At 36.6% G+C, this 15,624-nt stretch overlaps 1 protein-coding gene across 4 annotated transcripts in view; it reads right to left on the bottom strand.

Moving 5' to 3' along the window:
* The window catches only part of LOC107663871 (band 4.1-like protein 5), a 43,760-nt gene that overhangs the window by 16,353 nt on the left and 11,783 nt on the right, over positions 1 to 15,624 (bottom strand). For 3 of the 4 annotated variants that reach the window (XM_016454243.1, XM_016454244.1, XM_016454246.1), the window contains exons 2-11: positions 11,718 to 11,822; positions 10,336 to 10,378; positions 9,756 to 9,834; positions 9,625 to 9,669; positions 9,272 to 9,324; positions 6,652 to 6,772; positions 6,243 to 6,330; positions 6,041 to 6,129; positions 4,591 to 4,681; positions 3,047 to 3,216 (exon numbers count right to left, since the gene is read on the bottom strand). In XM_016454243.1, the coding sequence (XP_016309729.1) occupies positions 3,047 to 3,216; positions 4,591 to 4,681; positions 6,041 to 6,129; positions 6,243 to 6,330; positions 6,652 to 6,772; positions 9,272 to 9,324; positions 9,625 to 9,669; positions 9,756 to 9,834; positions 10,336 to 10,378; positions 11,718 to 11,822 (884 nt within the window). The remainder of the gene's footprint in view (positions 1 to 3,046; positions 3,217 to 4,590; positions 4,682 to 6,040; positions 6,130 to 6,242; positions 6,331 to 6,651; positions 6,773 to 9,271; positions 9,325 to 9,624; positions 9,670 to 9,755; positions 9,835 to 10,335; positions 10,379 to 11,717; positions 11,823 to 15,624) is intronic. The other variant, XM_016454245.1, reaches the window with a different exon arrangement.

The raw sequence follows: 15,624 nt of genomic DNA, 5'->3' as shown, positions 1-15,624 counted from the left end.
CTTGTTCTGTGTGTGCAGCCAAAGACAGAACAGTTAGCATGTTTTGCTCAAACTTTCGCCATGGCATTAGAACCGGTACACCGTTGTCGCTGGCAAAATCAAAATGATGGAGCCGTGGGTGGAAAGTTACAGATTAAGGGGCGGTAATATTATAATGAAATCCCTTTGCAACGTCACTAGGGGAGCGAAATCAGACGTGCTTGTTTTTTCAGACGAATAAATCGCTTGTTTATTTTAGATCTGTGTGGCAGCAGCAATATACAGTAAATAAATCAATAAATCCACTGCTGTGTTGTCTCCTCTGAGGCTGGGACTCTAAATAATGTTCTGTGCTCGTCTGTGCTCAAACTTTCGCCATGGCATTAGAGCTGGTACACCGTTGTCGCTTGCGAAATCAAAATGATGGCGCAGCGGGTGGAAACTTACAGATTAAGGGGCGGTAATATTATAATTAGATCCCTTTGCAACGTCACTAGGGGAGCGAAATCAGACGTGCTTGTTTTTTCAGACGCTTGCAGAAAAAGGCTTACCACAACAAAGTTACCGGGTTAATCTTTTTCACATTTCCTTGGTTGGTAGATGCACCGGGGACCTGATTATAGCACTTAAAACCTGGAAAAGTCAGATTTTCATGATATGTCACCTTTAAACAACTACATTCTCGCCTGAAAAAAACTCTTAAAACTACATTTCATGACACAATAACAGTAATATTTTGAAAATGATGTGGGTTTTTGGGCAATGACGTTTCAAAAGTCCACAGGAACAGGAAAGAACGCATATTGAGAAACGGCTATTTTCTGTGTGAAAATATAAAATTATAAAATACACGGTTATATTTTTTTTGTGTTTGCACACTCTGATGTAAATAAGCCCAACACTCATGGACAGCAGAGCGGAACGAGTGAAGGAGAAGCTTTATCCCCTTGTATCGTGCAAAAGTGACGATTCTAGTCAACCAATCAACATTCTGCGGTGAGTTTAGCTCCACCCTTTTGGTACCCTTTGCTGTGCTAGGCACCCCAACGGAAGGCAGGGATTCTGCAGGATTTTTAAGCTCAAATTTAAGACCATTTTAAGACCTGCACAAATAAAATTAATACCATATGAGTGGGTTATGGCAATGTCTATAGTACCATATTAAACTGTAAAATTACTGTAAAAAGCACTGTAAAAAAAACTTGAAGTTCAGACACAAGTTTTCACAAAAACAAAAAGTTTTATAAAATGATAAACTACATTTCAGCCTTTAAAACATTTTTAAGAAAATAGATGAGTCAAAGGTATTAATTATTATATTTATTTAAACAATTATTATCAATAAATTATTATATCAATTAAATAACAAATTAGGGGTGTGCGATATTGACAAAAAATGATATCTCGATAATTTTCTGGGATTTTATCGATAATGATAATTAGACTATATTTTGCTATAGAGTGTGTTATTGTGCCGATAATCTTATCTCTAATTGTGCTAACAGCCGACTCCTGAATTTTTTTATATTCTTCATATTCTGTGTGGTCAGTTCACAGCAGTAATAGAAATTAATTTCCAACAAGTTTTATGGGCATTTTTACCTTTAAGACATTTGTTCTAAAAGTGTGCACCATCTTTTGAGTCAAATTCTTGCATTTGGGTTGTTACCAAGCAAATTAAATCAGTATCAACAAAATGTATCTTTGCAATGCAGAGGAAACACAGAAGCTGCATTAGAAGTGGCATTTAGATGCATTTACACACTGTTTAATGCAGCTCTGAGGGACATTTTACCTGCAGTTACAAATGCATAAATAATGTTTTGATATTTTAAACATAAAACATTAAAAACTGATGTTTGAAATTATTACAAAAAATTAAAAGGTACCTTAAATGTCAAATTAAAACTGCCAGTAGGTGGCAGCAAGTCACTGTTAAGTGAGCCATTGTGATTGATCTGAATCATTTAAACTGTGGATTCATTCAGAAACAAAACAGAGTCCTGTTGCTCAGAGATGCAAAACAAGCTGTGTGGCTGTTTGGAATGATTTTTGTTGGAGAATTAGAGCAAAAACAGGAAATATGGCATCTAAAACGTAAGTCTCTTAATATTAACTTCTTGTTAATTGAACTGTTGTATAAAATAAATATCACATTTGTACTCATGCTGACTTTTGGAGAAAAAACGTCACTCTTCGTGTGATATTAACTATATGAAATTATATAAATATATACATTTTCTGCCCCACCTCTTGAATTATATAATTCTAAATGCATTTTAATAGACTGATTCATGCCGTGAAAGAACGCACTATAAATGCGCACTAGTCTAACCTGCTAGACTTCATCACGTAATGTATGCGCACACTCTGTAGGTGTTTTGTTTGCTTTTCGCGACAACAATTACGATATTATCGCAGACCATGCATATCGTACACCCCTATTAGATTTTTAAAATGCATTGTCTTCTTATCGATCCACCAGTTCATATTTAAAGCTCTGCGTGTTTGCAGGGTAAAAACATGGGTCGATTTTTGCATTTGTCTGAACTCTGAACAAAACAACAGTTTTATTGAAAATGCTAATTCATTCTCTGACAGCAGGTGGAGCGTTTGGTAGAAATATAAGTGTTTCCCCATTAACGCTGTACACAAAGCAGTGCAGCACCGGACTTTGAACGTGCCGTCCCCAAATTTAAGACCTCTTGAAATCATAATTAAGAATTTTTTTGTACAATTTAAGACCTTTTAAGGCCTTAAATTTGATACAACTAAATTTAAGACTTTAAGACTTTTTTAAGACCCACGGAAACCCTGGGAAGGGTACCAAAAAAGGTGTTATGGTAAGGTTCGCTATTTTGGTACCCTTCACAACTTCTGACAATGGAAACAGACATAATTGTGTACCGTACCTTACCGTATTGTACTGAACTGTACCGCTCGGTGGAAACGAGCCATTAGTGTGTGCTAAATTTATTTCCCCAAGACTGTAGTTTTTTTTTTCCCTCCATTTTATTATATGCCACTCATGATGGATGAATGAATAATGAACTCTAGAAAAACGTACCTGTATCTGAAACGTGAGCCCATGCGGATGAACCCAGAGCGGGTTGAACTGTTCTGGACCGGGCCACGTAGGCGGAAGAAGGCATGGTGCTCTACGGCACACTTCCACAGATGCTTGCAAGCTTTCGGATGGTCCATGCGGAAAACAAATGTGTGCTCCTGTTCTTTCCCCTACAGCAGAGGTCAAAATGTAAGAGCAATGTACTACTAATTTGTCCTCTGGTGTTACAAAATGAATAAAGAAGGCATACAAATTTAAAATCAAGAACATGATGACAAAAGTTGTTGAGAACATATTGGCTTAACCACTGGGAAAAGTGACACCTTCGTTACATTATTAACAGAAGCTTATTTGACTTTGCTAGACAAAGTTATCTTTAAGGGTACACAAATTTTTCCAAACTGCCAAAACTAAACAGCCATTTAGCTATATATACAATTAAGGCTATATGATTGGGGGGGGGCTTTCAAAGCATTTGAAATGCTTATGTAGAGCATTTCAAAGCAGTCCTTCATGATTTTCCACTTAGGTTAGGATGCTGTCTTTGAAACAACTCAATAGGATTTGTAACAAAGCAAGAGCGTTATTTTTCTCAGCTGTCATTCCACAGCCTTTGAATGGTAGCAAAGACAAAAAACAGATACCTCCAGTTGCTCAAACTAATTTCTATGTGCCCTGTTTGAGCAAATCAAATTCTGTCTGAAGCTTTTATCAGTTGTACTGCAGAGGCAAAACCTCATCAGTGACCTGGGGGACTCACTGTGTAGAAATCAATGACATACTCAAGGAGACCTTGTACAACCTTATACAGGACAGACTACTAATAACATCATATGGGGACACTTTTCTGCGACAAACAACATATCACTGGTCACAGTCAACTGAACGAATTAACGCTGGAATTAATTACAACATTCTTCCAGACTCAACAGAAACCCATACTGCTGTGCACCAAACACAAGCCCCATCAAAATACATGTTTGCTGGCTGTCTGACACCATCACATGCCATGACTTACATTGTTATTGTAGTTTCAAACTTAACAGAATGATGGGCAGTTCTGTCCACACATTCACAGCTTCAGTGCTTTAAAAAGTGTGAAGTGTTTCAGAGGCCAGGCATGCCTGAAGGGAGACTGTCATTTATTAACTCATGCTGGAGAGATGCCAAGCCTCAGCAAGAGCACATACACACACTTTTTCTTACACACAAACAAAGTAGTTTTTCTGGGATGCACAAATACACATGCTTCACATCATATGTAAACTGCAAAATTGCATGTTACATTGCATTTGTAGCATAAACATAATATCCCCTAGACAACTTTGAAGGACCAACTACACACCTACCAGCTGCTTATATGCAAACAAAACAACCATTTGATCACAGTCAGAAGTGGTCACAGGAGATGCATTTAAGGTGCATGTTAATATGAGCTTTAAACCTAACTCAAGTCAAGAGTGTTCGTACTGTTTTTGATAATGTGTGAACCTGTATGTGTGTGTGTGTGTGTGTGTGCCTGTGTGGGTGAGATGTGTCTTTACCTCTTCTGTCTCCTGCATTACCTGTTCATCATCCTCCACTACCACCAGGGTGAGTTTGCTTTTCTTAAAGTCCAGACGCGTGATCTTGGGCCTGTGCAGACAACCAGTTTGCTTTAGATAAAATGGCCATTGTCATTACATTTACTGAAGTATGACAACAGCTGGAGGACAAATATTGAAAATGTTACTAAACTTGTGGTCAATGATAAACTGTGTCTGCAGTTTTTTTTTTTTTTTTATCAAATTCAAGGATTTTTACAACCTTTAAGACCTGCACAAATAAAATTTGCACTTTATAAAACGGACAGTTCCGGTCCTTGATTCTGATTGGTTGAGCCGCATTCGAAGCAGTTGTAAATTACTCTACAAACATGCACCTCTTTGTTCCTGTGTCTGTGTTGCTCGGCAACCACTTTGTTGCAACCACAACCATTTCTGAGGAACTACAATGTTTGGCGGAAGAATGTTTTTATTAATATCATTACATTTTATTGCTTTGTTTTATTTTGTGAAACATTGTTACATCTATGGAACCATTTTATAAAAGCAATAAGCCCAGTGAAGCCATGGTTTACAGTGCATTTATAACAGCTAAGGGGGTTTTAGCAACACTAAACAACATTAACAACGCCCCTTAACTGTTATAAATTAAATGTAAACAACGGCTTCTTGGGGCTTATTGCTTTAGTATATCCATTCAGAACAAATGGATACAATCTCTAAATAAATCATGTATCTCAGAATATTTTACTTAAACACATTCAATGAGTACTTAACATTGTTTTTAAACAAAACAGGGTAACTGCAAGTTTAAATAGTCAAGACATATTTATATGTACTGAAATGGTTTATGTACCAATATATTAATAATAATGCATTTAAAGGAAGACAAACTACAGATTATTATGGCAATACTAGTAAATTCTATGTGTTAAATAAAAGCCACAAGAGTTTGTTAAATTAAACACCAGATATATTGTAGATGTATTGATATAGCCATATTGATATTGACCAGATGTATTGTTTGTATAATGACAAGAAAATAAGATTTAATGCCTGATGTGGGATTTTTAATTATAAACAAGTCTGAAACACAATAGTACCCTTATTTTTAAATGTCTATGCTTTACCACTTCCAGATGCTTATTCAGACAGATGAGGGAGATCACATTAAGCCATATCACAGTAACTTTTTCTGTCTCCAAATACAATACTTTCTTATACCATGTAATATATCTAAGACTTTTGTTACCTTAAATTTTATAAACTGAATGTAAGACTCAAGGACCTACAGGAACCCAGTTTTTATTGTTAAAATCACTCATTTTATCAGAAACTTTTTCGGAAAATGTAAAAATGCATTTTTTTCTCCACAATTCCATTTTTGTAGCTGCTAATGATGTAGAAATGACACACTTGAGCTATTAAGAGCTGGTAAGGGAGAACTTACCAGAAGAACAGGCCAATCTTAGTTTCCCCCTCAAACACGAGCACTCCGGTGGGGGTCAGACCTAAGCTGTATTCATTTCCGTCTCGTGCCTGGAGGAGACGGCAACATAAAGAACAGATAAGTTTCTGGATATATCCGGATTGAAGAGAGTCCACCTCAAGATCCTGATTTTAACAAGCTCTTGCATGCTTCAAATGCATACCTTGACCATATGCATGTCCACTCCATACATCTCCAGCCATTTGGCCTTATTTAGGTAGTTTATCTCAGCTTGTGCTGGCGTCTGGCCCCTGCGACATTAGCAAAGAACAGGGTAGAGCAAAATTTAAAGAAAATGAAACAACCCATGCTGCTGCACATCTGCTGTAGATTACAACTTGTCGAGGTTACAGTGATGGGTCATAAATCACATACAAAATGTTCAGTGTCAACAGTAGAGCTTTAGTTGAGTAGACAGGAGAGATCCAGGAAGAGTCAAAGGTGATGACCCACACATTGACGTTCATTCACCTGCTTTACATTTATATATCCTCTCTAAACACTTACTTTAAAGGAGTCAACATGTGCGAATAGGAGGTGCGTTTTTATAGAATGAGCTCCCTTATTTATACCTGCACTCCTTCCACATGTTGTAGATGGCTGCTTCCATTTCTTCCGTCTGGTTTGGGATGAAGCGGAATTCTGACACCAGGTCAAGTCTGTGCTCGGCAGGGTCACAATCACCCAATTCAGCTGAAAGATAAAGGTTCCACTAAAAAAAAAAAAAAAAAAGCAGAATTCAGCTGAATTGTTTTCGGTATAAAAATGACAGTTATCAGGACAGAATGCTTCATCATGGCCTGAACTGTATCAGTTCTTTTTTTTTTTTTAGAAAAATATTGTGGTTGCACCTTTTGTCATAATGTTACAACTCAGTTCAAGTTGTTCCACAGCAGAGATGATTAGAAAGAAAGAGGACAAATCATTCTCTCCAACAGATAAAACATTTCAGGAAATGACCCTCAAGACTTGAGATCACAGCATTAAAAAATGTTTCTAAATTAAAGCAGAGTGCTGTGCATTTATGTAGAAGATCAGAGCACAGTAGGAAGAGGGGGAATTAGGGGCCTTTCTTTCAGACCCACACTAATGAGATGACATTTATTTTTGAGAATGTGAGAGAAATGTTTCAAACCATTGTCAACCCTCTTTCTCTGTGACCCAAAATGCTGCAGAAGTTCGGAACAAGCTGAGAATTGATTTATTTTTGATTTATTTATGATTTAATGCCATGTCAGCAGCAATGGCTATATTCATGGCAAAAACAATTCAACTGCATCATTCAAACAATTCCATCAATATTCTTACAATAATTTAACAAATTTGCCTCAAAAGTAAACGTAAGAAAAACCTAAATAAAAATATAAACTAAAATAACAATAATAACAAAACAACAAAAATAACAATAATTACAGTTGAAGTCAAAAGATTACATACACCTTGCAGAATCTGAAAAAGTTAAATATTTTACCAAAATAAGAGAGATCATCCAAAATGCATGTTATTGTTTATTTAGAACTGACCTAAATAAGATGATAATAAGAGGTTTACATATTGTCCACAAGAGAAAATAATAGTTGAATTTATAAAAATTACCCTGTTCAAAAGTTTACATACACTTGATTCTTAATACGGTGTTGTTACCTGAATGATCCACAGCTGTTTTTTTTTTGTTTGTTTTTTTGTGATAGTTGTTCATGAGTCCCTTGTTTGTCCTGAACAGTTAAACTGCCTGCTGTTCTTCAGAAACATCCTTCAGGTCCAACAAAATCTTGAGCATTTTTGTGTATTCAAAAGCATTTTTGTGTATTTGAACCCTTTCCAACAATGACTGTATGATTTTGAGATCCATCTTTTTACACTGAGGACAACTGAGGGACTCATATGCAACTATTACAGAAGATTCAAATGCACACTGATGCTCCAGAAGGAAAACGAAGATGTGTATATTTTTCTTATTTTGCCTAAATATCATATTTTCATTAAGTACTGCCCTTCAGAAGCTACAAAATGTTTCCCAGAAGACAAAATAAGTTAAATTTACCCTGATCTTCAAATTCAAAAAGTTTTCACCTTAATTTCACCTTCATTCTTAATGCATCGTTTTTCCTTCTGGAAATCAAATCAAGTGTATGTAAACTTTTGAACGGGGTCATTTTTATAAATTCAAGCATTATTTTCTCTTGTGGACTATATGTAAACATCTTTTATGTGAAATATCTTATTCAGGTCAGTAGTACTAAATAAACAATAACGCATTTTGTATGATCCCTCTTATTTTGCAGATTCTGAACTTTTGACTTCAACTTTATATAGAGTCTTTCAAATTACTACATGACAAAAATTCTAAAATAATTTCAGGAGAAACCTTTTTTTAAAAATGTCCACTAAAATATTATCTGAATAAAAACACTGTCTAGTATCATTTAAATATGGACATGCTATTAAAATATTTCATACTTTTTTCCCCCTTTCAAAAAATATGAATGAGTAAGTCTTGTGTGACCTATTCAACATCTCGTATACATAACCTGGTCATGTCTATTTTCAAAATATTAACAGTTAATTCCTTGATTTAGTACTTTTGACCTCTTTAATATCATGTGACCACTACAAATTAAAAGAATGTGTAAATATAGTGGATTTTACACAACTGTTCAAATGTTTGAAAGAAATTAAAACTTTTCAGCAAGAACATGTTAAATTAATCAAAAGTGACAGAAAAATGTTGTAACATTCAAAAATATCTTTACCATTTCAAATAAGCCCGGTTTTATGAACGTTATGTTCAAAGAATCCTTATAAAATGTATCACGGTTTCCATTAAAATATGAAACAGCACAACTTGTTTCAAGATTAACAATAATAATAATGTTTCTTCTGCACCAAATCAGCATGAAGGAATATGTGGCACTAAAGACTTAAGTAATGGCTGCTGAAAATTCAGCTTGGCCATCACAAGAATAAATTACACTTACATTAGAAACAGATGCAATAATATTTCACAATATTATTGTTTTACTGTATTTTTAAACAAATACATGTATTTTTAGCGAGTATAAGAAACTTTTTACATTTAACATTAAAAAAACAAAAAAAAACAAAAACGTACCAACACCAAACTTTTGAAAGGTAGTGAAATTCACAGATTTTCTGAATTGATTTCAAGAAACATACAGTTCTGTCACTCACCCTGTAAAGCATATGCAGCCAACTCCACTGCTGTGTCGAATGAGCACTCTAACCTGGAACAAACATGATCACAATGTATTAGACAAAGTCATCAGAAATTTAAGGTTTATAAAACGTGTTTTTTTTTTCATTTCGTTACAGTGAGACATGTATCACAAATTGCATCAGATGTAAAAGTTTTTTGCAACAATACATCCAAACAACTTTTTTTTAGGCCACTGTATGTTTACAAATTAAGTTGTGTCAATGTAGACAACCCATTGGTCAAAAACACATTTAAATGTAAGCCAACCTTTAAATAATAAGCAGACAAATTTTTAACATTCAAGACAATTCAAAATAGCGTCACTTACTTGCCACTGAGAATATCCTGTTTTAACTGTAGTACAAAAAGGTATCTACAAGAGATAATGAAGATGAAAGCAGTGAGTGAAGCAGTTGCGTGAATATTAATAGATTGGTAATGGTATAAACAAGGATGTACCTTGTTAGCTCCTCGTGTAAGTTGTTGGGCTCTGAGGAGTAGAACTTTACTCTCACATGGAGGCAATATGGTGGTCCAACTGAAACAAGCCAAAAGGCAGAGAACATAACAGATATGGTCAACAAAGCAAAATGCCTTACTAGAAATTAAGTTTCTAGTGCACAAGTGTACAGCTTGTGGAGTAAAAAAATTATTATCGCTAAAGGTTGCAGAACAGAAATGGAATTTCAGAATGAATGTCATGCAAGTGATGAAATACAGAGTTTCCATGCATGGTTCATAATTACCTGCCCTTCACAGACATAGTAAAGCATTAACTTTATACAAACAGCTATTTTCGAGAGCACTAAGGAAAAATGTTGCTCTGTTCCCAAGACTTGTGTGCTGCCTACCTAGATAACACAAAGCAGCCCACAAGGTTTGAAACAGAGCTTCTGAGTAAAAAAAACACTGTTAATTCTATATGGAGGAGTGCTTGAGTGCATTGTATCAAGCCTTAAAGTTGCTCATCTAATCAAACCTGTCCAAAACAACATCTACCAAGAACTGAGTTCAGTAGTAAGAACAGCATTTTACTTACTTTTGACTTGCTTTTTGATGCTTTTGGTGACATCAAGCCAGTGCTGCAAATGTAAGAAAATGAAACATGTCACATGTTTGGGGATGTGGAGAACCTTAAGTTTGCTGCATATAAAATATTAAAAATATTAACCTCATTATAGTCCTTTTGATGTTTTTATTCAAGACATTATTACATTTAACAACATGTCTGGTTAAAAAAAAAAAATGATGTAATTCATCAGTCACTTTGGCTGGCGGTAGTGGTCGACCGATATATTGCCAAGGCCGATATATCGGCCGATATTTGGCATTTTTTAAATATCGGCATCGGCCGATAAGTTTTCCTGTTTGGCCGATGCGTTCAAGGCGGGCCTTTTTTTTGATGGCGCGGCAGACTTTTATTTTGACGGCGCTGACTGCGGCAGCACCTGAGCGCAGTGATCACGTTCTCCCTCTTGTTCGCCGTCGTCGTTAACAGTTCTGTATGATTCCCAAATCCCAATGCACACAAACTTCCCAGAATACTGAGTGTCCTGTTGTTTACAGTGTTTACTTCGTTTTTTTATTATATTATTTATAAAATATTTATTTATTTGTGAAAAATACTTTGTCATCTAAAGTATAAGTATTTTTATTTAACACATTTATTTTTTAATCCATTTTCAAATGATTTCAAATTTCTTAAACATTCATTAAAATAAATAAAATTATATCGGCTTTATATCGGCCACCCTGCTTTCCAAGATATCGGCATCGGCATCAGCTGTCAAAAAAACAATATCGGTCGACCACTACTGGTGGGCTAAAAGCGTTTTCATACTCTGGTTTGAAAACACTAGAAAATTCTGTCCCGTCTATTGAGCTGGGCCGCTCTAATGGGTTGATGCATGAACAATGTGGAGGGAGTGAGGGTGGAGGCACTCATGCTGATGGAAGAATAGAGTGTCTCGATCTCTCCCACACATTCCTCACACACGCTTCCCTCCCTCTTTCACGTAAGACTCTGCACTAGCCTGAGCTCTGTCTGCTGCTCTTTGCAGATTCAATATTTTATCAAATATAATATAAAGGTAAATAGCTGTCAATAAAGAAAGTTTATCAGAATGTGCATAGTGCGTAAGTTGAACAGAAGTTATTAAATGATGATTGCTACTGGAAAATCACCAGAAAAAAAAAAAAAGAGATGTGATTGAGAAAAAGCTCATGATTTTTACTGTATGTTCATTGCAGATTACGACAGAGGTGTTCTGGTTTAATCATGATGCAACCATTCACACTGGAGGTGAGCAAGTGTTAAGTTATTTGACTATTTAAACATAGCAGGCCCATCGATTGGATCGAATCATCTGACATATCAAAGCACATCTTGCATACACCATCTAGAAATCCTTTTGCTCTTACCGGGACTTGGGCTGAATCCATGAAGCGCAGGCCAAAGTAATCCTTCTCGACAACGTCCAGGTGATACATGATCTGTTCAAACAGCTCTGCACCTTTGGCTTTTTTCTGGAGAGAGAGAGAGAGAGAGAACATGATTTAAATCCTAACAGTCCAGTGCCCCGCATGCATAGCTTTTAAACTGATATCAAGTATGTAATATTACGCAAACTTCATTCTTGTTTATAACTAAGTACGTGTATTGGAACTACATGTACTGGCTTGCAATATCACTGACACAGCAGGTCAGTGGATAAGGTCTTGGCCAAGCAGGCCACTCTAGCTTTGACTAAAACAATAGGCCCTTTCACACCGCTTTAGTTCCAAAACTAAATGTACAGTACTAAAGTACTGGGACGATTTTGCGCGAACTATTTCCCAGTACTATTTACAAAAAGTGGGTAGTTCCACAATTAGTTCTGGTACTATGAAAAGGTTCCCGCGGTGCGAAAGGCCCTCATGTCTCTGTTCCAAACATCTAAAGCAAAACCTTCAGATCTTTAGAATCAGTTTAAAGTGTGTGTGTGTGTGTGTGTGTGTGTGTGTGTGTGTGTGAGAGAATATAAACACTCCAGCCATCTATGGGACATAAAGTCTCATTAATGTAAAAAATCCCAACTTCCAAACCGCAGGAGGAACTCTTCTGACTTTGTCTGGAAAAAGTCTCAACAGCTCAACCACTTGACTTCAACTGTGTCTGATTTCAAACTATAGTTCTGCATCCTATCAAGCCAGCGATTCACAGTCTAGCTTCACAAAGAAGGAAGCCCCTGACCCATGACCACCGAAGACATAAACAAAAAGAGGAATAGTCAAACATTTCACAAGTTTGGACTTAAGAAAGTGATAAATGTTAATACTAGAGGCGATTAACAAAGGGACCATTTCATGGACTGTGATATAAATCAAAGTGAGTTATAAGCTCCAATTTCTAGTTTTCAGAAGATCCAAGACAATCAAACTCCTTTATCTTTAGCATACTTTATCTAAATACACTGTTTAGTACCCAAAGTAGTAGTTTGTGGACAGGTACATCCATGCTAGCATCTCCATGTATGAAACAAAGAGCGCTGACACACAAGTGTCTCACCCAACTGCTGCACACAGAGTTGGGGAGGCTGGTTTAGAAATAGCCCAGGCAAACAGCATCGGATGCTCACGCAGGCCCCAGTGAGTTGGCATAGCATACAAAGCATCCCAGTGAGCTGCAAGAATGCAGACAAAGAGTCCATTGTGTGCTTGAGTGAACCCCAGGCTCAGGACTCACATTGTTCAGCTGAGGTTTTCCAGGCTGCTAGGCCAACATACAGCCTTTGGAGGCGCAGTTATATTCCTCAGTGTGCTTTCAGCAAGCAGGACAGAAAGTAACACTTGGTTTAATTGCTTGTTCTGAACCCACATCCACCACCCTATCTCAGTAGGTATTATAAGTTAATCTATTTTATTAGTTCCGAATAACAAATGACAAGTCAGAATACAGTCTGAATGAATGTGCAGTGGGAGTCAAGCCTGTATTCCTTACCAGTAACCATAGTGACACTGACCAAGGTAATATCCAAGATGGTGAAGTCCATAAAACTTTAAAGTCTTATCACTTTTTGACACAAGTGTTTAATTGAGCTGTGAGTGCATCGGTCAAATCTTCATTCACCAACAGCAGTTTTTATATTTTGTCGGAGAACATTGACTGGATGACAACCTTCAGATAACACAGCTCATATAGCTACGAATCTCTGGAAGTTACGGAAACCACACATGAAAAACCACAACACACGGTAGGCACATGTTTATGCAGCAGAGCGGCTCTCTTGCACTGTATGACATGATAGACAACTAGTTCGGTTCCTTTCACACAGCACGGGTTTTCCGAGAATGCGGTTGTGAGTCATGAAAATTTATGTCTGTGAATTTGGTTGTAGAATGCAGTTGTCACTCCCTCAAACTACCGTATTGTGTGTGAACATAACCGTATTAAGGACTCAAATACAGAACTGACAACCATATTCTGTTGCCGTGTCAACATGGCCATATATTCTTCTACTAAAGCACTTCTAATAAAATACTACAGCATCATAAAAGTCAATAAACTAGCCAACCAAAACAAACAGGTTAACCCAGCCCTAATGTGTGCTTTTCATCATTTGTGATATTGGGCTTTCCTGTTCAGGCTTGGCTTCACTCCTCAAGAGTGTCAAGCCAGGAAATTAAGTGAACTTGAATCCTCCACCTCCACAATGGCCAGTGAAACAGCGATTCAGTATTTATGGGTATCCGGGGTGACTGTTTGAAAAGCTTTTCCTTGGAGATGCACCAGATGGTCATTGCATGTTTGTGCAGCTTGTGAACTGTAAAGATATTTATGTCTCTTTTCCAACTGCATAGTACTATTCAATGAGTTTGTTGCCTCTAGAGATGTGCCATGGTAGGTTTTCTGTACTTTTTTTCATGGTAGGTTTTCTGTAAACCTCCCACACGAAGAAATTCATAATCAAATTACTAAGCAACCCCTGAATGGAATAACAAAATAGGTATCATTTTAAAGCTTAGAATCTCAGCTTTTTAATTAATGTAATTATTTTGATCAACTCTTAACGAGCAGTCCTTCTAAACCAGAGTGTACCGCGGGCGGGACCCCCTCCGCGAAAGTATTACTAATCATATTTTTCAAACCACTGCCTTAATCAACAAAAAATGGATATCATAAAAATATGGATATTTGAAAGCTTAGAGTCTGAGCTTTACAATGCATGTAGCCGCTTTGATTAACTCCAAAGTAGTGCCGAGTTATTTGCTGATAAATGACAAAAAAAATTCATAATTTACAAAATATTTTTTTGTGCCATTTACTCTAATATGTCAAAAACATCATACAGCTCAGATAGTCATGTGTCATATGTCATTTGAAAGGTCTCATCGAGTAGAATAAAACTCGTTTGAGTCAAAGTTTGGGGCTTTGAATAAACTGGAGCGAGTTTTTGTACAAGAAATCACCCCCAGACCCATATGAAAATAATATATTCATGTCCCCATTTTGCTTGTAACTAGGGCTGTGCGATTTGGGGAAAATATCTAATTGCGATTTTAAATTTGCAAAGTCAAGCTTCAGCTCAATATTGTCAATAATGTGCAGCACAGTATGAGTATCATTACCCTGCTGAAAAAAACAATAGAAACCATCACAGAAATTCTTAGTTTCCATTAAACCATTACAAAATTCCTTTTTGTTTTAGGCATTATTCCATAGGAATTACTGTTGTTCTATTGGTTGCCATCTGCCATATTACATCCCACCAATAGAATCCATCAAATAGACACCATTATAGTTTGCATTAAAACCAATATAATTCCTATTATAACCCTGAAATCCATTAAATTTGCTATTGTGTTTTGGGAGGGTTCTATTGTTTTTTTTTTTCCAGCAGGCAAGATTATAATGGTATAACTACTTTTACAGAATTAACTTAGCCTAATTACTGAATTTCACAGGAAAGATTTGTTTATTTTTTATAAATAAAGAACTGTCTTTAGTCAATTATTAAAGTAATACATATGTTTCATAGGCTGATTTATTCATTTTTAAGTATTTGGGATTTTAAGAACAAAGTGAAATTAGCAAGCAGTTAGACTGAATTTACATTCGTTTTAAACGCGGAGCCAGGCGCGAGTCGACACAGGTTGCGCGTGTGCGTCAAGCCTCATCCATACTGCCAGATGCGCTCATGGAGATTTGCGGTGCAGAGCCGGGTGCGAGTATAAACGAGCATTACGAAACAGGCTGCGTGTGTGAACGGCTCGTCCGTGACGCGGGATTCGCGCCGCGTGGGGCAGAGAGGAGAGAGCATGAGAAGCATTCAGAGACACAGGCTGTGTG

The sequence above is a fragment of the Sinocyclocheilus anshuiensis genome, unplaced genomic scaffold (genome assembly GCF_001515605.1).
Source record: "Sinocyclocheilus anshuiensis isolate Anshui unplaced genomic scaffold, SAMN03320099.WGS_v1.1 scaffold976, whole genome shotgun sequence".
In the NCBI taxonomy this organism is placed as follows: domain Eukaryota; kingdom Metazoa; phylum Chordata; class Actinopteri; order Cypriniformes; family Cyprinidae; genus Sinocyclocheilus; species Sinocyclocheilus anshuiensis.
This window is presented reverse-complemented; position numbering and strand designations above follow the sequence as displayed.